We start from the raw sequence: 20,503 nt of genomic DNA, 5'->3' as shown, positions 1-20,503 counted from the left end.
TTAACACTACTGTTGGCATACTTCCTTTTCATTTTAATAACTGTTGAGAGGTGTACGAAATATTGCTGTTTTCTACTAAGGCAAGATATCAAAAAACATTGTACTGAGGCTGGACGCGGTGGCTCACGCCTGTAATCCTATCACTTTGGGAGGTGAAGGCGGGAAGACTGCTTGAGTTCAGGAGTTTCAGACCAGCCTGGGACTTCATCTCTACTAAAAATAAACAGTAAGCTGGGTACGGTGGGGCGCGCCTGTAGTCCCAGCTACAACACTTGATCCCAGGAAACAGAGGCTTCGATGAGCTATGACCACATCACTGCACTCCAGCCTGGACGACATAGTGAGACTCTGCCTCAAAAAAATTTTTTGGCCGGGTGCAGTGGCTCATGCCTGTAATCCCAGCACTTTGTGAGGCCGAGGTGGGCGGATCACGAGGTCAGGAGATCGAGACCATCCTGGCTAACACAGTGAAACCCTGTCTCTAGTAAAAAATATAAAAAATTTGCCAGGGGTGGTAGCAGGCGCCTGTAGTCCCAGCTACTCGGGAGGCTGAGGCAGGAGAATGGTGTGAACCCAGGAGGTGGGGCTTGCAGTGAGCTGAAATCACGCCACTGCACTCCAGCCTGGGGGACAGAGTAAGAGTCTGTTTCAAAAAAAAAAAAAATTTTTTTTAACTCTAACACATTACTGGCACCAAGGTGAGATGATAAGAAATATTCAAATTTTGATGACCAGAATCTTGCTATTACTACTCAACTCCTCCACTGGAACAAGCACTCATAACCTAGCAGCAACAGCAGCATTGGCAAAAGCAGAGACCATCAAATCAAAATTAAAAACTAAGCACACAGTAGAACCCGCAGGGAGGGGCCCAGCAGCAGGGAAGCGGGCAGGATGGGACATTCACCAGCAGATCTTTGTGGAAGGCTCAATCTGTCATTAGGCCTACGATAGGAAACTTACATCCCCAAATGAGAAAAACAGATTAATATTCAAAATATGTTCACATCTTTTCCATTTGTCTTTTCTATGCTTATATTCCCTAAATAAATAAAAATTTAAAAATTTGAAAATTAGAAAGAAAACAAACCACTCGCCTGGGACCCACGATAACCCAACTGGATCAGCATGTAGAGAGGAGAGGGCCCAGGCATTTGCATTTACATGCTCTCCAGATAATTTCATGCGCCCTTAGGAAACCACCAATACAAGTAACAAAGGGAGCAGAACATAAAATACATACAATTTTGAATTTCACTCCCAGTAAACCAAACACACTGTCACCTACTATCGCCTCCGCTGTCAGCACAAGTTGCCAGCCCCCTTCCACACCACCCTCCCAGGCACAGCAGTAGCCACCAAGCCAGCGCCCTCTCATCTGCTTCTGTCGCAGCAGCACCACCACCTGCCTTGCCTGTCTCTTCTGGCTCATTTTTTCTCTCTCCCACTGAGCGTGATTCCATGAAGGTAGGAGGCTCTTGTCCTGTTCACTCACTGCTATACCGCCACGACCTAGAACAACGCCTGGAACACAGTCGGTGCTCAATAAATACTTGAATGCATGAAGAAGAGTGGACGTGGCAGTTTCTGAGTGGTGGCAGGTTTAATGGCTATGGTAATGATGGCAACAGAACTTGCCTCCCCACAATCCACCAGCAGCACTGGCAAAAACAGAGACCATCCATCCAAAATCAAATTAACTAGCAGCAGCAGTGGGAAGCTTGGCCTTTGTCTATAGGAAATTAAATTATAATTTCTGTCCATATCTACATAAGAGAACGAATGATCTAAGAACAGAAAAACTTTAACCCTCAAAACCAGCTCCTGAATGCCATTCTGGGTAACAAGAAGTCTAAGTTGGGCTTCATATTTTCACATTTACTATCTCCATCTGCTTTTTTAACTACAAAAAGGAAAAGAGGCTTCAGTACTGGAAAGCTCAGTCAGAGCAAGGACTTTTAGGCTTGAAAGAAAGTCACCAAATCACACTGCTGGGTGAGAAGTCTCCTGGGTCTCCAACAGGCGGGACTTACCGTGACAGGCTTGGTCTTCTCCCAGTCGGTCAGCAGGTCGGTGGTGCGGCTTTCCACGGCCCGATCCTCCTGGACAATCTTCATTTGCAGGTTTGCCACCTGCTGCTGAATGGCAGAGTCCTTTCGCCGCATGATGTCATTGAAGGCTCCCCACTCTCCCTCGATGTTGTCAATATAAAGCCAGGAAGGTGGGAACTGGAATCTTTGCTTTTCCAGTAAGCGCTGGCCATTGCGGTAGAGCTTTGAGAGTTAACAAATAAATCAAATTTTTTCTTCTATAATAATGACAGAAATTATTAATTAGAGCCCCACAAAAGAGAAGGCACTTGATAGTTATAAAACATGCAAGATTGGCCGGACACAGTGGTTCTCGCCTGTAATCCCAGCACTTTGGGAGGCTGAGGTGGGTGGATTGCTTGAGTCCAGGAGTTTAAGACCAGCCTGGGCAACATGGCAGGACGCTGTCTCTACTTAAAAAGAAAAAAATCAGCCGGGCATGGTGGCATGTATCTGTAACCCCAGCTACTCAAGAGGCTGAGGTGGGAGGTTTGTTTGAGTCCAGGAGATTGAGGCTGCAGTGAGCTAGGATCCTGCCACTGCACTCCAGCCTGGGTGACAGGTGAGATGCTGCCTCAAACAAAACAAAACACACAAGATCAATACATGTGCTCTTCTCCTAAAACCATTCATCCTAAGACATCGTGGCCAGAGGGCAACTTCCTCTGAGAGCCCACTGCAGCTAGTCTGGGTGCTGCACTCCACTGCATCCGGATGGCCCCAGACAGGATACAAAGCAAGGTAGAGCTGGGCTTCACCCTTTATTCCAAGTTATTAAAAGGATACTTGGCCGGGCATGGTGGCTCACGCCTGTAATCCCAGCACTTTGGGAGGTCAAGGCGGGCAGATCACCTGAGGCCAGGAGTTCAAGACCACCCTGGCCAACATGGAGAAACCACGTCTCTACTAAAAATACAAAAATTAGTTGGGCATGGTGGTGGGTGCCTGTAATCCCAGCTACTTGGGAGGCTGAGGCAGGAGAATTGCTTGAACCTGGGAGGCAGAGGTTGCAGTGAGCTGAGATTGCACCACTGTACCCCAACCTAGGTGACAGAGCGAGAATCCATCTCGGAAAACAACAACAACAACAAAAAACAGAAAACCCTACATGCCAAGTATCAGCACTGAGTTTTTCATACTTATTTAGCTTTTTGAGATGGAGTCTCGCTCTGTCACCCACGCTGGAGTGCAGTGGCACGATCTCGGCTCACTGCAACCTCCACCTCCCAGCTTCAAGCGATTCTGCTGCCTCAGCCTCCTGAGTAGCTGGGACTACAGGCACGTGCCACCACACTCAGGTAATTTTTTTGTATATCTTTAGTAGAGATGGGGTTTTACTACATTGGCCAGGCTGGTCTCCAACTCCTGACTTCAGGTGATCTGCCCACCTCAGACTCCCCAAGTGCTGGGATCACAGGCGTGAGCCACCGCGCCTGGCCTGCACTGAGTTTTAACAAGCACATCAGCCTGTTGTCATAGAGATGATCTGTGGGCCATACTAAGAAAAGAATGTCTTAAGGGTTGAGTCAGGTCATTCTCTCAGAACGCAAAACACTATAGAAGCCAAATTAAACTAGAGATCTAGTGTGATTTTTTATTTTTATTTATTTTTTTGGAGACAGTCTTGCTCTGTTGCCCAGGCTGGAGTACAGTGGCGCTATCTCGGCTCACTGCAAGCTCCGCCTGTCAGGTTCACACCATTCTCCTGCCTCAGCCTCCCAAGTAGCTGGGACTACAGGCACCCGCCACCACACCCAGCTAATTTTTTGTATTTTTAGTAGAGATGGGGTTTTACCGTGTTAGCCAGGATGGTCTTGATTTCCTGACCTTGTGATTCGCCCGCCTCGGCCTCCCAAAGTGCTGGGATTACAGGCGTGAGCCACGGCGCCCTGCTGAAAAATTTTAAATATTCATAGAGCTCACCTCAACTTGCTTCTCAAACTGCTTGATCTTCCGTTTCAAAGACTGCACGTAGGTGATGAAGGTCACTGCATCGGAGGTGCTGGCCGTGTCTACTGAGTGCTGCTCCAACTCTTGGCGGGACTGTTCAGAGAGAGGGGAGCATTTCATCACAGAGCCGGGGTTTACCAGTAGACTGGTTACAGAGGCAGAATCTTATGTCCTCACCTTTGAGATCTGGGAATGGAATTCCGTCATGTTTGATCCTAGCATCTGCCCAAATTTGCTAAGAACCTCCTTATGCCAAGAGTCGTATTTCAAGTTCACCTTAGATTGTACCTGAGGGTGAAACAGCACACAACACATCATCAGCTCTTTCCTGCTGGCATGTTTATCCTTCATATGAGTATCAGTCTAACAGAAATACTGCTTTTACACTGCCCTTGATACCTTTCAACCAGACAGCAGGGCTCACCTTGCCATAATCTATAACTACTGGTCCAAACTCTTTCTTGGTTTCTGCATTGTCAAAGGTTCCTCTGGCCTTCCTTATTTGGACCAGGAGAGCCTGCCATTTGTTGAGATCTTCTCCAAGTCTGTTATAGATGTTTTCAGCTTGCATATCCCATAAACACTGATACTGAAGCCAAACCTGCAAATGAATAACACAGTTAAATAATAGTTTGAGTTTTCATTTTGTAGAGTATTAGCACCTCTTATGTTCACATTTTCCATTAAGAAGGTTCATATCTTTCACCACTGTTAGAGAAATTCTCACTCGAGATTCTCAGAATTTTCATATCAAAAAAGAATAAAACTTACTATTCTCGAACGTCATGGTTAAAACACCAAAAGATGTATCCTATCATTTACTCTCTGCTTTGAAAGAGCAAATAGAATCTAGCGAACCATACATACAGTCAAGACCTTTTAGCTCCATGTTCTTTATATCTTGTACTCTTAAGTGTCTAGAATAGACCATATGTATATTTGAATGAAATTAGGAGTTTCTTACCTTGACATATTGCTCAACTTCAGTTACAATGCCCATGACAGCAGAATACGACTCTTCCAGGGCAACAGGGCCATCAGGCATCCGTGTTAAAGCATTCCGATAGAATTTCTCTTCCTCAGTCAATTCATAATGTACACCCACCTAGCCAACCAAAGCCGAAATGAATGCAAGTAGTGTATATGAAAGCGGTAATCTAAGTGTCACCTTTTACTTAATTAAAATGAACTGGAAAAAAGCTCATGGCCAAAATGGCATTTAAGGGGTAACATCCACTTACCCTGACAACAAGTAACCAGAAAGCCTACTTATATTTAACTCACCAAACCAATACAAGACACATTAATGACAACAGAGAAATGTGGCAATGCAAAAACAGCTGAAGAGTGCGCGAAGCCATTTGCTCATTTTAACTATCTGAGTGTCTGTTATGTGCTAGACACTATTCTAGGTACAAAAAGCAGATAAAAAAATCCCTGCTTACTTACACTCTATGGGAAGAGAGACGCGATTAGGGAATAAGCAAAACAGCCAGAATGTCAGGTGGTGAGAGAGAACACGGAGCAAGAGTGAGGAGGAGAGGGAGTGTGGGCGCAGCACGGAGAAGGCTGCCTTTTCAATAGTGAGGTCAGGAAAGGCCTCGCTGAGAAGGGGAAAGTTGCGAGAAACCAGGAAGAGGGGAGGGGTAAGTTGTGAATATTTGCTGCCAAGGATTTTGAGTTGAGATCAACAAATGTGAAGGCGTAGGGCCAAGAGTCTACCAGCATGTTTGAGGACCAGCAAGACTGCAATGTGACGGGGCAGAGCCAGTGAAGGAAGAAGCAGCAGCAGCAGCTAAGTCACAGAAACAATAAGCAGTACATTACATGGGGCCCAGCAAGCCGCTGGGGCTTGGGTTTTCATGATGAGCGAGATAGGAAGTCATTCAACGGCTCCGAAAAGAGTGTCAGGAATGACTTAGAATCTAAGACTTGCTTTGGCTGCTGTGTTGAAAACAGATTTTAGGGAGGCAAAGGCAGAGAGAAGAGATAGGAGGGAACATTAATAATTCAAGTGAGAGGTGATGGTACCTTGTACGGAGTGGGTCCAGTGAAACGGCTCAGCATTCATTCTCAAGAGACACACAATGGGAGTCAAGGACAATACCACGATTTTTGGCCTGAATGAGCTGAAGGATGGGAAGTGAAAGACTGAGGAAAGATCAAACTTGGGGAGGTAGGGCTCAAGAGGTGCTCAGTGTGACGCCACTCCCAGACAGCCAAGTGGAGATGTCATGCTGGCAGCTGGCCAGACAAGCCTGGAGTCGGGAGAAAGGTCAGCTGGAGATACGAACACAGAGCTGTCAGCTTGCAGGTGGCATTTAAAGTCAGTAAGACTAGATGAGACCACAAAGACAGTGCATAGGAGTGGAGAGGGAATGGAACATTTAGAGGGAGTTTAAGGGGAAGGCAAAAGAGGAACCAATAAAGGAGACTAGCCACTGAAGTGGGAGGAGAACCAGGAGGCACGGTGTTCTGAAGAGTCCAGTGCATCACGCAGGAGGCAGCCTTCATCAAATCCTGCAGTTAAGAGGTGAGGAAAGGACAGAGAAGCCCACTAGTCAGCAGGGCGGGACCGCAGGTGATCACACAGAGCAGTGCTGGAGGAGGCTGGCTGAGTGCCTGAGAGGGAGCTTCCTTATGAAGATTGCAGGGGACATGGGGTCCCGTTGAGGTACTGAAGGAAGACCCAGAAGAGAGGGAAGAACAGCTGAACAAGAGTGAGGGGCGGGCTCTAGGGAACAAGGAGACTGCTGGCTTTAGTTTGTTAAGTTTGGAGATAAGCAAGAGAATGATGCAAATAGAAACAAGGCTGGTTAAAAACAGAAGCATGACGAGAAAGACGCTAAGGATTGTATGTGGACTCCTTGAAGGGCAGAAGCCAATATCCAGAGCTTGGTTCTGATTAGCTGGACAGTGCCCAGCATTAGGTGAAACACGACCATGATTTTAGCCATAGGCAATTAACTACCTCAAAAAAAATCCTAAAAGACCTGAGTTTATGTTCAAAGTTAAGAAAAGGGATAATGTCTTCACAAGATCACCAAATTCTGGAAGAGTCTGCAATAGCAGAAGTTGTGCCATCTTTTTATTTGAAAGCCACTGGTTCTGTTTAGAAGTGACACTGGGGACTAAATGGTCTTTTGAGCTTTCCTTTTGCTCTAAAAATTTACCAAGAGTATATTATATCTGAGATTTGCTTTAAGATAATCTGGTAGGGGTGGAGAGGTAGGGAAGAAAATATAAATAACATTGGCCACATATTGATAAAGCTGTGTGGTGGGGGACTCTTGATTCCCTCAACTTTTGTGTATGTTTTAAAATTCCCCTAATAAAAAGTGGGGAGTGGGGAGGAGAGGGAGAAGCAGGAATTGAGATTCCCAAAGAAGCTCATGGACAGAAGTTCAAAGAGACTACTGACACCAAGCTACAAATGCCAAGTTACTAGTTGGAAAAAAAGGTCAGGGCACAAAAAGCCTCCCTAACTTTCCCCTGGGATGTCTGGAGTTTGTAAACAACATCAAGAGCTTATTTAAAGAAGCACCATGAAGAAGTGGTGTCACGAGCTCATGAGAAGCCTGGTCAGAGGAGTGTGCTTCAAGTCGCCGAAGGCTTACCTGGTACCTCTGACTCTGGATCCTGGGTAGAGACAGTACAACCATCTTCCAGGCAAACATTTCCTGATACAGCTTGTATCTGCACTCTTCAATTGGCGGATTCAAGTAGATCACCTGATTGGTTATTCTTAGCTCATGAACGACATTCTGTGAAAGAAAGGTTTCATTTTTTACTCAGCAATCTATTTCAATACAATTTTTTTTTTGTTTTAAGACAGAGTTTCACACTTATTGCCCAGGCTGCAGTGCAATGGTACAACCTTGGCTCACTGCAACCTCCGTCTCCGGGGTTCAAGTGATTCTCCTAAGCCTCCCAAGTAGCTGGGATTATGGGCATGTGCCACCACGCCCAGCTAATTATACATTTTTAGTAGAGATGGGTTTCAGCATGTTGGTCAGGCTGGTCTCAAACTCCTGATCTCAGGTGATCCACCCGCCTTAGCCTCCCAAAGTGTTGGGATTACAGGCGTGAGCCACCATGCCAAGTCCTTTGGTTTTGTTTTCTTGAGATAGGGTCTCACTCTGTCACCCAGGCTAGAGTGTTGTGGCGACATGGCTCACTTGACATTCGGGGCTCAAGCAATCCTCCTGCCTCAGCCCCTCAAGTAGTTGGGACCACAGGCATGCACCATCACACCCAGCTAATTTTTGTTTTGTTTTTGTTTTTTTTTTTCTTTTGAGACGGAGTCTCACTCTGTCGCCAGGCTGGAGTGCAGTGGCACCATGTCGGCTCACTGCAAGCTCCGCCTCCGGGTTCAAGCCATTCTCCTGCCTCAGCCTCCCAAGAAGCTGGGACTACAGGCACGCACCACCATGCCCAGCTAATTTGTGTGTGTGTGGTTTTTTTTTTTTTCATTCTTGAAATAGAGAACTTTATTTAGAAACTGTTTAAAATAGAAAAAAACCCTGTCAAGAAAGACCAGGTGGAAAAATGGGTTCCCAATAAAACGGAATCTTAGGGCAACAGAAGTCTAAGAGGCCACAAAACAGAAACAGCACCACTGCCTGCCGTCTGAACCATGGCTGGTCACTCGCATTTTCTGGCATCGTTAGTCACTGAGTCTGGTTTCCTCTGAACTCTACACAGCACGCACTACACAACAATTTTATCATATAACACTTGCTTTCTACACACATTTCAGGACAAGCTACCACCAGAAACAAATCAATACAAATACATCAGAGGCTGAACAATCTCAGTAGTGGGTGAGACACATTCTGCAGAATCCTGCCAAAAAAAGGAACTGAATACGCTGTGGGCAAAGCAAATGAAGGAGAGTTAAGGAATGAAATATTTTAAATATTAATAATTAATTAAGACACGGTACTGTATTTTCTGCAAAAGAAAATTAACATTTAGTAACACACTAATGAATTTTATCTCCAAAGAGATTAGTGCACTGGCAAAGTATTTGGATTACAGTGGAGAGCTGTGGACAGCAGATACCGAAAACACCCCAGTCTGGCAGATCCCAAGGTAACGATGGCCTTCACTGACCACTCCCTTTGCCAGAGGTCCAGAAAGAGCTTGCAGCATGATCACCTGCCTGCTGCACTTCCAACTCTAAGCAGCAAACTTCAAGGAGCCAAAGAGGAGTCCCCAGTGGGTAAGGGGAGCAGAGAAGAGAAACGTGGTCAATGTAAACCTAAAAGCCAGTAAAATGGGATACAATCCCCATTCAAGTCCCAGAGATGTGGGCAAGTCCCCAAAACTAGTTGTTAGATTGAAAACATGAGCACACCTCACTTCCCCAAAAATATAATACATAGAAATTTTGGGGATAACTGGAATAACAGAAATGCTCCGTGAAAACTGAGCTGTTCAACTCGAACATCTCAGGGCTGAAACACATCCTCTATTATCCAGGCAACGATGCCTCTTGCTTTTTAGCAGGGATGCAATTGGTCAATGACACCAAATAACTTTACAGGGCAACTTTTTAAATGTTCCTTCTAGACCAAAGCCTAGGCCTAGCCTTGCAAGACCTGTGACAGCAGCTTCCAAAGGTTCCAAGGTGTGGCCCTTCCTTCCCAGACACAATGTCAAACGCAAAATCTCCTGTCGTGTTACATTTTATATTTTGAAATATGGAAGCATATTTTGAATACTCTTAAGGCATTTATTTATTACAGCATTCTCTGATTTCACATTAGCTTAAAATTGAGTCTTTCCATTTCTCCACTGAGGTGGCCGCCTCAGCATATTACACAACACCTTCTCCCACACTCAGTGTGACCCGCATCCACACGGTCAGCCCCACAGCCAGCCTCTTCGTTTCCCAGGTGAACCAACTACATGTTAATACTGCTCTGCTACAAGGTAAAAGCTCCTAACTCAAACTTACTGGAAAAGGAGTGAAACGTCTGCAAAGTGCTCTTTAAGAAGAGGCACTTTTTGCTTATGAAAAGAAACCAGTGAGTCCTCTAAGGACAATGAAAGTCCTCTAAGGATAACAGGTACTCAATGAACCTTCATCTGATGGGACATAAGTATATGACGATGTCTCAATATCACGACCTTGAGACCCGAGAAACTAGCACCACTGAAGCAGTGATACAAGTCAGGTTATCAGTTGTCGGGCAACGACTTAGGTTGACCAAGGTCAGGTAAGTCTGTGCCACCTGCCAGTGCTTTAAGCTAAATAAGAATTCCAACTTAGTCTCCACTAGACAGTCATGTGTTGCTGAACAACAGGGACACATTCTGAGAATCACGGTTAGGTGATTCTGTCACTGTGCAAACTCCACAGCATGTACCTACACAAGTCGAGATGACAGAGTCGACTGCCCACCTAGGCTACGTGGCATGGCCAATCGCTCCTGGGCTGCAAATCTGCACAGCATGTTACTGTACTGAATACTGCAGGCAACTGGAACACAATGGTAAGTATCTGTGTATCTAAACACATTTCAACATAGAAAAGGGACAGTAACGGGAGGCTGAGGCAGGAGAATGGTGTAAACCTGGGAGGCAGAGCTTGCAGTGAGCTGAGATCCGGCCACTGCACTCCAGCCTGGGCGATAGAGTGAGACTCTGTCTCAAAAAAAAAAAAAAAAAAAAAAAGAAAAGGGACAGTAAAAATATGGTATCGTAATCTTTAGGACCACCACTGTACATGCGGTCTGTCGTTGACTGAAATGTCATTATGCGGTGCATGACTGTAATTGTATCAATTCAGAAACACTCATTTGCTTCTCTGGGACTTGGTATTCTGAAAAGTATGCTCTGGGGATGAGTATCCAATAATAGTAATAGTCAAAGGTAAAAACAGAAATATTTAAAAATGAAAACATTTTTCAAGTGTAAGGGAAAAAAATAAAAAGGTGAAGTGTAGGTAGGGAAACAAAGCCAACTGTTTCTCCCAGATCAAAGTTTTTACTGTTTTGTGAGGCCTTTTTATTGGTGAATATAACGCAAACACTTACTGTAAGGGGGACTCCTTTGTAACCACCACCAAGAGCAGCAGATAGGGCCTACTTACACAGTGCTAGCGGACAGAAGTATTCAGTTGTGTAGAAAGCTCGCTAAGCTCCACACCAATGGGAAAGAGATGGCTCGGGAGGCACAGACTACTACTCTGTGTGGTGGCCACTGTGTGCCACCTTCTTCCCAGGGATGTGGACTGAGACCTTTGTTAAAACAGTAGAGTACGTTTCAATGTCATGGTCTGAACATTTTCTTCTGTCACTGTGCAAACTCCACAGCATGTACCTACACAAGTCGAGATGACAGAGTCCACTGCCCACCTAGGGCATTACCCGCAGTTCTTGAAATAATTTACTGCATGAATGTTTGGTAACAAATTTTTTTCCACAGTGTAGTTTTTTTTCCTAAAATTTAATTTTTCATTTTTTAGGACTTAAAATAATTATTTTAGACTTATAGGAGAGTTGCAAGGGAAGTACAAGGAGTTTCCACATATCCTCCACCAGCTTTCTCTAATGTTAACATCTCGCATGAGAGTGAGGGATTTTGGAAAAAGAGTGCAGAGGTGACCTGCCCTTCCCTTCCCATTACATCACATCAGAGGACACATGACATCTGCACATCGCCACGGGTAAGGCTGACCTTCATCATCTGGTTAAGGTGGCATCTGCCACGTGTCCACACTAAGTGACCTTTTCATAGGTGCTTTTTAACGGGAGAGTTTTGTTATTGTACTTATTAGCAAATAGAATGCCACAGAAGTACTCACTTTGATCTTTGGCTCTCCACCAGGCTTGTGACTAACTTGTGGAGCATCTGTGTCCATGTCAACTTCTGCTTTATCTTCAGCTTGTCCAAGAAGAACCTGGGTCCAAGCTCTCAGGCCAGCTTGCAGACGGACGCCCAATATTCTTTCAATCTACAGACAACGTTATACCAGAGAATAGTGTTTCTTCTAAAAGTTAGCTCACAAAGCAAGTTAATTAGAAAGTGGTAGGTGTTTCGGATCAAAGATACACAGTTCCTAACTATAAGCCTTCATCTCTCTCTTCTCAGAATCTCACTTTCTCCCAGCCGCAGATCACTTGTTAGGCTGTGTTCTCCATCTTTGGATACCGAATCACCAATCCTTCACAACCTGTAACCTCTGCTATAAAATATCCTCCTCCCCAACACTCTCCTCTGGCGTGCTCTCTGAAGTTCACCAACGAGAAAAGGAATGGATTGGTAAGCGTGCTTTATGCACACACACCAAACCTTCTACCTGTCCCCGCTCATCTACAGAGATATATGGGTAGGGGCAGAATGTGGCTGGGATTTCTAAACTGGATGTTGGGGAGGGGCAGGGTCATCAGAGGAGGTCACCTGGAGGGCTAGAAAAGGTAACATGAATCATAAGAAAAGCAAGGAAGGGCAAATAGGAAGTTATCAAATATCCAGCAAATAAAGGGAGCACCTTCCCCTCCCTCTTATCTCCCTGCTTCCAACTTAAACTTGATGTGAGTGCTGACATGCAGTATCATAATTCGGTTCCTTTTGTGTGTGTGTGACAGGGTCTCACTCTGCCACACAGGCTGGAGTGCAGTGGTGCAATCTCGGCTCATTGCAACCTCCGCCTCCTGGGCTCAAGTGACCTCCCGCCTCAGCTTCCTGAGTGGCTGGGACTACAGGTGCTCGTCACCACACCTGGCTAGTTTTTTTATTTATAGTAGAGATAGGGTCTTGCTATGTTGCCCATACTGGTCTTGAACTCCTGGGCTCAAGTGATCTGCCTGCCTCGGCCTCTCAAAATGCTGGGATTACAGGCGTGATGAGCCACTGTGCCTGGCCACAATTCAGTTCTATCATCAGTTAAATGAGATTTTGGAGGGGAAGTGAACTATCACAGATAATTTCCAGGGAAAAATACTTTTTAGTGACAAACTAATAAACTTACTGGAGGGTAAGCAGAAGAAAAAGGAGGAACACGTAAGCAAATTCTAACCCTTACCTCCATGTCAAGCTTGTTGACCCAGATGGGCAAATTGGAATAGGAGTGCAGATTTAAGTCATCCACTGCTTTCTGGACTCTGTTCAAGATCTCTGAGAATGTCTTATGGTCATACATACAAGTTTCCAAGGAACGGACCTCTAGGTCTATTTTTTCTTCAATGATCAGCAGATCATCCACCTGAAGGAAGAAATATTTAATATTTAGAACACCCACTCACACTCTATTCCTTTATTCTCACACAACGTTCTCCTCGGGTATTATACATTGACAAATGCTCCAGGCAGTTCTTCCATAAGTAGCTAATCCTAGCTGCTGGGGTGAGAACACTAATCCCCACTCGCACGTCCTTGCAGAGGGAAGGAAAATGCATGGAGCCTCCCCAGCTTCTCTTCCCTTACTCCCACTCACGGGAGGGGTGGCCTCTGATGGGTAAATCTGGGAGAAGGAAATAAACGTGCTCCATTCAGCTCCTCCTGTGACTGGTGAGCCAGCCTCGCTGTCGCATGCATCTGGTCTGCTGGCAGCCGCAGGCTCTGGGTAGGTCATTAGCAGGCCTCCATGGCTGCAGACCGAGAGCCTGCTCTGCATTCAGTTGTATCAGCAACAAAACTGCATTCTGCTCTCTGTCAGACTCCTGTGTCCTTTAGCTCTCCACTTGTTTCTAAACTCAGGTTGTTACTTAATGGCCTCCCTGAAGCCCCAGCACCATCTAACAGCCTGGTGAGTGTACAAAGGGTCATCCTCCCTTGCAGCTCACATGGCCATATGCTGCATCAACCATGCATGCCTTCTTCGGGAGACCTAGTGTTTTAGCTGAGTTCGCTATTACCGTGCTTCATTCGTTACCAGGACACCTGAGGATTACACAAGAGCATACCTTTTCTTGGAAGTTGAAGACAGTCTCTGCTAAGCGCTGTACATACGGGTCAAGTTTGTAGGATTCCCACACCAACGCAATGCCTTCTGCGATCAGGGCCTGCACTTCCTTTTTCAAGCCAGCCACCAAAAGCGAAATGGTGTTCCGCTCCTCCACCTTCTCGCAGGTCCGTTCATAGGTACGAACGCTCTCAATCAGTGAGATGGCAAATGGGTAAAGCTGGTTTGCTTGATGGGCTTTGTTCACAATCGCCAGTGGGACTCGGAAACCAAGCCACTTGAGGTTCCGGACTTCTTTGGACAGTGTGATAATCTCAGGAAGAAAGTTAACTTTCAGCTTAAGCACATTTCCAGTTCGGCCCCGAACCCGAGTACTTTCAATAGTGAAAATGCGCCCCGAGACACCGAGGTTGCGCTGCTGCACCTTCCTCGCCCAGTCATCAAAGATCTCCTGTGTGTTGAGCTTCATACGGAAGCTGTCTCCATCCTGCTTCAGCTTCTGCCCCTCCACATGATTTTCCCAGCCCTTGCCAAGGACGTCTTCCACCCGCTTCATGTAGGCTGTCAGCTGCCTGTCGATCTGTTTAGCCCAGATGATAGACCCCGACACGGGGGGCAAGTCACGAACGTGACTCATCTTACAGGCCTGACTCTGTGGGTACTGGACCTTGAACTTGTCGTGAAGAGACTCGATGTCATCTTTCACACGCTGGATCAGCTGGGTCTGGTATTCGCGAATGGCCCCACGGATGTGAGGCCTGACAAACAGTGCATTAAACCTGGAGAAAATCCTGAACATCTCGTTGGCATTCTTGGCTGTGCCAAGCTGATCTCGAAGGCGAGCAGTGATCCGGGTCTCTACTCTGTCGATCCTCTCATCATACCTCTTCATCGCAGCCTCCCAGGCTTCCGTGCCCTCTTTGGAAACATCCAGCCCGTCCACTTCCTTGACGTTCTCATAAGCAAGGTTTACTTCCTCAATGGCATTCGCATCTGCAGCATCAAAGAGAACCTCAGCCACTTTCATATCTTGGGGTTCAGGGACCTCTCCTTGATTCTGTTGTGCAACTGCTGTGACCTAAAGGAGAAAGATATGTAATCAAGAAATGCTGACTAATGAAGGCTTTAAAATTTATTTTAAACTGGGCGCAATGGCTCACGCTTATAATCCCAGCACTTTGGGAGAGTGAGGCGTGTGGATCACCTGAGGTCAGGAGTTCGAGACCAGCCTGGCCAACATGCTGAAACCCTGTCTCTACTGAAAATACAAAAACTAGCCAGGCGTGTTGATGCAGGCCTGTAATCCCAGCTACTTGGGAGGCTGAGGCAGGAGACTCACTCGAACCCAGGAGGTGGAAGCTGGAGTGAGCTGAGATCACAACACTGCACTCCAGCCTGGACAACAGAATGAGACTCTGTCTCAAAACAAATAAATAAAATAAACTTTATTTTTATTTTTTATGAGACAGGGTCTCACTCTGTGCAGCCTCTAACTGCTGGGCTCAGGTGATCCTCCCACCTCAGCCTCCCGAAGTGCTGAAATTACAGGTGTGAGCCACCATGCCTGGAAGACTTTTAAAATTCTGTTGTATATACCACACAAAAGCTACCAATTAGTAATACGGATTTTTAAACTTTGAGTCAAACACTTTAGAACCACAACTTAGCAAAGCCAAGTAATATACTACAGAGTATATTTTAACTCTGCACTACAAACGTTTTTCAGACAATGTGGTTTCGTTGGACTAGATTTTTTTTAAGGAAGAATTAGTGAAGAAGAATGAAAGACAGGCCGGGTGCAGTGGCTCACACCTGTAATCCTAGCACTTTGGGAGGCCAAGGAGGATGGATCACAAGGTTAGGGGTTCAACACCAGCCTGGCCAACATGGTAAAACCCTGGCTCTACTAAAAATACAAAAAATTTGTCGGGAATGGTGGCACGTGCCTGTATTCCCAACTATTCGGGAGGCTGAGACAGGAGAATTGCTTGAACCTGGGAGGTGGAGGTTGCAGTGAGCCAAGATCATGCCACTGCATTCCAGCCTGGGCGACAGAGCAAGACTCCGTCTCAGAAAACAAAGAAGAATGAAAGATAAATTCAGAAGAAAAAAAAATGTATAAAGAAATTACTCATTTAATTATTTTAATAAATCTCAGGTGTATGTAATTACTATCCATATTTTACAGAAGAGGACTCTCAGAAAAAGACATTAAATAAAGTGTTCCAGTCACAGAGCTACTAAATGGTGGAATTAGGATTTAGAACCCAGGAAGTCTGACTCTAGGGTCCTTGCAAGATGGGGGAAGGGACAAATGGATGGATAACACTAACTAAGATTTGGATGGGCTGGGCATGGTGGCTCACGTCTGTAATCCCAGCACTTTGGGAGGCCGAGGCAGGTAGATCACTTGAGGTCAGGAGTTCGAGACCAGCCTGGCCAACATGGTGAAACCCTGTCTCTACTAAAAATACAAAAATTAGCTGGGTATGCTGGCTGGCAGCTGTAATCCCAGCTACTTGGAGGCTGAGGCAGAATTGCTTGAACCCCAGAGGCAGAGGTTGCAGTGAGCCGAGATCATACCACTGCACTCCAGCCTGGGTGAAACAGTGAGACTCAGTCTCAAATATATATATATATATACACACACACACACACACACACACACATAAATACAGAATCATTAGATCCTAAGGACAACAGAAAGAAGTAATTTTTCAAAAAACACATTAAAACAATGCTTACGGGCAGGGCGTGGTGGCTCATGCCTGTAATCCCAGCACTTTGGGAGGCTGAGGTGGGCGGATCATCTGAGCTCAGGAGTTCCAGAATAGCCTGGACAACATGGTGAGACCCCTCCTCCACAAACCACCCCCCGCTACACACACAAATAAATTAATAAATTAGCCAGGCATGGTGGGGTGCGCCTATAGACCCAGCTACTCAGGAAGCTGAGGTAGGAGGATTGCTTGAGCCCGGGAGGCAAAGGCTGCAGTGAGCCAAGATCACGCCACTGTACTCCAGCCTAGGTAACAGAATGAGACTGTCTCAAACAAAAACAGGCTGGGCACGCTGTCTCACGTCTATAATCCCGGCACTGTGGGAGGCCGAGGCAGGTGGATCACTTGAAGGTCAGTAGTTCAAGACCAGCCTGGCCAACATGGTGAAAGCCTATCTCTACTTAAAATATAAAAAATTAGCCGGGCGTGGTGACAGGTGCCTGTAATCCCAGCTACTCGGGAGGCTGAGGCAGGAGAATCGCTTGAACCCAGGAGGCAGAGGTTGCAGTGAGCCGAGATTGCGCCACCGCACTCCAGCCTGGGCAACAAGAGGGAAACTTCATCTCAAAAAACAAACAAACAAACAAAAAAAACCCTCAAATTTTTAGAATGCAAATCGTACCTGCGGCCTCAGGACCCTGACGATAACAGCTCTCAGCTGTTCATGCTGGCGTCTGAATTTCCTCATCTGGTCAAGGCGAGCCTGCAGCTTCCTGTGGGCAGGGTTGATACGCCACACCATCTTCAGATTTTCTTCCCTTTTTCTTTTGACGATGTCTCTCAACAATACCTGGAGTTTCTCATACTCATCATCCCAAGTCTGAAAAACCTCAAAGCATGCTACCATAACCTAGGATATAATTTAAAACATGAGGCTCATTATTAAGACATATTTTCATCTAAATGTCTTGAGGTTAGTTTTCTTATATATTCAAACTTACTTTTTCAAATTCTTCATAAGCAACATGCATCAATTTCCTAGTGCCCAATACTTTGAGTAACTGAGAACTCAAGTCTCTGGAAATTGCCTCCACTAAACGCAGCGCCCTCTGAATAGGATATTTTGTGTTTCGGATCTTTCTCAAATGGGTGAAAATGGCAACAAGCGCCTGTCTTATTTTGTCCAGCTCCGTGGCAGACAGCAAATCATTCAGAGGGAAATCTTTCATCAGAGGATTATAGTCATTCACAGTTTCCAAAGCCTGTTTTAGACCTATATTAACAGAGAAAGAGTTAATGGTTTTCACATAAAGTAACAAAACTAAGTAAACTAAAATATGCAATTACAATGGAACATTTTGATGTTGCAAAAGATCTAGCAAGACAAAAACCATGACACATTTGAAAAAACGTTATTAACAGGATAACCCTAGTGTTGTTCCATTTTTGCTTATTTAAGAGTACGAGCCAACTTACATACACTCTAAAGGCTGAAGGTGGCAGCCTCAGAGAATTTACCTTGCTTTGTTTTGCTTTCTATATCAGCGGCCCCCAACATTTTTGGCAACAGGGACCAGTTTCATGGAAGACGCCTTTTCCACAGACGGTTGGGGGGGCAGGGGGGTGGGTTGTTTCCAGGTGATTTGAGAGCATTGTATTTATTGTGCACTTTATTTCTATTATTTTATTTTATTTTGTTTTTTTGAGACGGAGTTTTGCTCTGTTGCCCAAGCTGGAGTGCAGCGGCGTGATCTCGGCTCACTGCAACCTCCGCCTCCCAGGTTCAAGTGATTCTCCTGCCTCAGTTTCCCAAGGAGCTGGGACTACAGGCGCCCGCCCACACACCTGGCTAATTTTTTGTATTTTTAGTAGACACAGGGTTTCACTGTGTTATCCAGGATGGCCCTAATCTCCTGACCTCATGATCCGCCCACCTCAGCCTCCCAAAGTGCTAGGATTATAGGCATGAGCCACCGCACCCAGCCTATTTCTATTATCTATTATTATTATTATTATTATTACATACTCACCATAATGTAGAATCAGTGGGAGCCCTGAGCTTGTTTTCCTGCAACTAGGCGGTCCCATCTGGGGGTGATGTGATGGGAGACAGTGGATAGATCATTAGATTCTCATAAGGAGTGCACAATCTACATCCCTCGCGTGCGCAGTTCCCAACAGGGTTTGTGCTCCTATGAGAATATAATGCTGCCACTGATCTGACAGGAAGCAGAGCTCAGGCAGTAATGCTCACTCACTGCTGCTGGCCTCCTGCTGTACGGCCTGGTTCCCAACAGGCTGCGGACTGGTACCAGCCTGGGGGTTGGGGACCCCTGTTCTATATTATTTTAACATTCTATCAGTCACAATTCAGTTTAGAAGAACTAAAATTTTACCCGTGAGAACATTAAAATTTAAGATTTACATTCATGGCTTAATTTAGGTGAATGTATTACTAACTACGGACATGGAATCACGAAAGTGCTTGGATCCTAATCTATTTATTGACTTTCTTTGGCATAAGATCAAAAAACGTATTAGGAAAAACACAAAGGTTTCAGAGGTGTTAAAAAAATCAAAGTATACATTTCAGCATAGCGAATGTGCAGGTAATGCGTGCAATGTGATCTAAGTAACTGGAAAGTTTCCACTTGCAGTTTCCTCTAAGACGTGGGTACCACACGTTTTTTGGGGGAAGTGAGAACACGACAACTGCTACTGTCTTAATTACTTGTTCTAACATGTCTTCTGCGAGCACAGAGTTGAACAGAAATGCCTAATAATGCCTCCTGTCCAAACACTGTAGAGCTAGTACGTGCTCACGCAGCTAAGTTTTAAAGTTTTTAAAAGAATTTAAAAATAATAATAATAATGACTGTGCGTGGTAGCTCATGCCTGTAATCATGGCACTTTGGGAGGCCAAGGCGGGAGGACTGCTTGAGACTAGGAGTTCAATACCAGCATGGGCAACATGGCAAGTCCCCATTTCTACAAAAATTTAAAAATGAGTTGGACATGGCGGTGCATCCCTGTAGTCCCAGCTACTTGGGTGGTTGAGGTGGGAGGATTGCTTGAGCCTGGGAACTCCAGGCAGCAGTGAGGTATGATCATGCCACTGCATTCCGGCCTGGGCAACAAAGTGAGACCTCCATCTCTTAAAAAAAAATAAATTTTAAAAAGAAATAAAAACAAAACAGGCCGGGCGCGGTGGCTCAAGCCTGTAATCCCAGCACTTTGGGAGGCCGAGGCGGGCGGATCAAGAGGTCAGGAGATCGAGACCATCCTGGCTAACTCGGTGAAACCCCGTCTCTACTAAAAAAATACAAAAAACTAGCCGGGCAAGGTGGCGGGCGCCTGTAGTCCCAGCTACTCGGGAGGCTGAGGCAGGAGAATGGCGTAAACCCGGGAGGCGGAGTTTGCAGTGAGCTGAGATCTGGCCACTGCACTCCAGCCTGGGTGACAGAGCAAGACTCCTTCTCAAAAAAAAAAAAAAAAAAAAAGAAATAAAAACAAAACAAAACAAAACAACATCACTGGCACTGTTCTCCACTCAGAAAACTAAATTCATTTTGGCCACTTATCAGAATAGGAAGGAAGACAAAGAAGAGAACGGGGCAAGTAAAAAGAAGAAGAGAAAGTGGTACTGACTAGTTCTTTTTCCACAACCCTCTGGGCAGACAGAACTGCTTTACTGAAACCACCTTCTTGCCTGGCCTGTCAAAAGCGCACCTGACTTTGTGCCAATAGTACAGCCGACTCATGGAGACGACTCATGGGGCCGCGCAGCGGGGAAACGAGAAGGAATCTGTGCTCGCACCTAGAGACTGCTT

The 20,503-nt window shown here is 45.6% G+C and overlaps 1 protein-coding gene across 1 annotated transcript in view; it reads right to left on the bottom strand.

Moving 5' to 3' along the window:
* Positions 1-20,503, bottom strand: part of DYNC1H1 (dynein cytoplasmic 1 heavy chain 1) — a 91,494-nt gene that overhangs the window by 54,125 nt on the left and 16,866 nt on the right. Inside the window, 11 exon segments of the mRNA XM_010353636.2 lie at positions 2,034-2,273; positions 4,014-4,133; positions 4,218-4,328; positions 4,465-4,641; positions 5,005-5,145; positions 7,658-7,804; positions 11,854-12,003; positions 13,075-13,254; positions 13,955-15,031; positions 17,356-17,583; positions 17,675-17,946. Of these exon segments, the coding sequence (XP_010351938.1) occupies positions 2,034-2,273; positions 4,014-4,133; positions 4,218-4,328; positions 4,465-4,641; positions 5,005-5,145; positions 7,658-7,804; positions 11,854-12,003; positions 13,075-13,254; positions 13,955-15,031; positions 17,356-17,583; positions 17,675-17,946 (2,843 nt within the window).

Source organism: Rhinopithecus roxellana, chromosome 5 (assembly GCF_007565055.1).
Source record: "Rhinopithecus roxellana isolate Shanxi Qingling chromosome 5, ASM756505v1, whole genome shotgun sequence".
In the NCBI taxonomy this organism is placed as follows: Eukaryota; Metazoa; Chordata; class Mammalia; order Primates; family Cercopithecidae; genus Rhinopithecus; species Rhinopithecus roxellana.
This window is presented reverse-complemented; position numbering and strand designations above follow the sequence as displayed.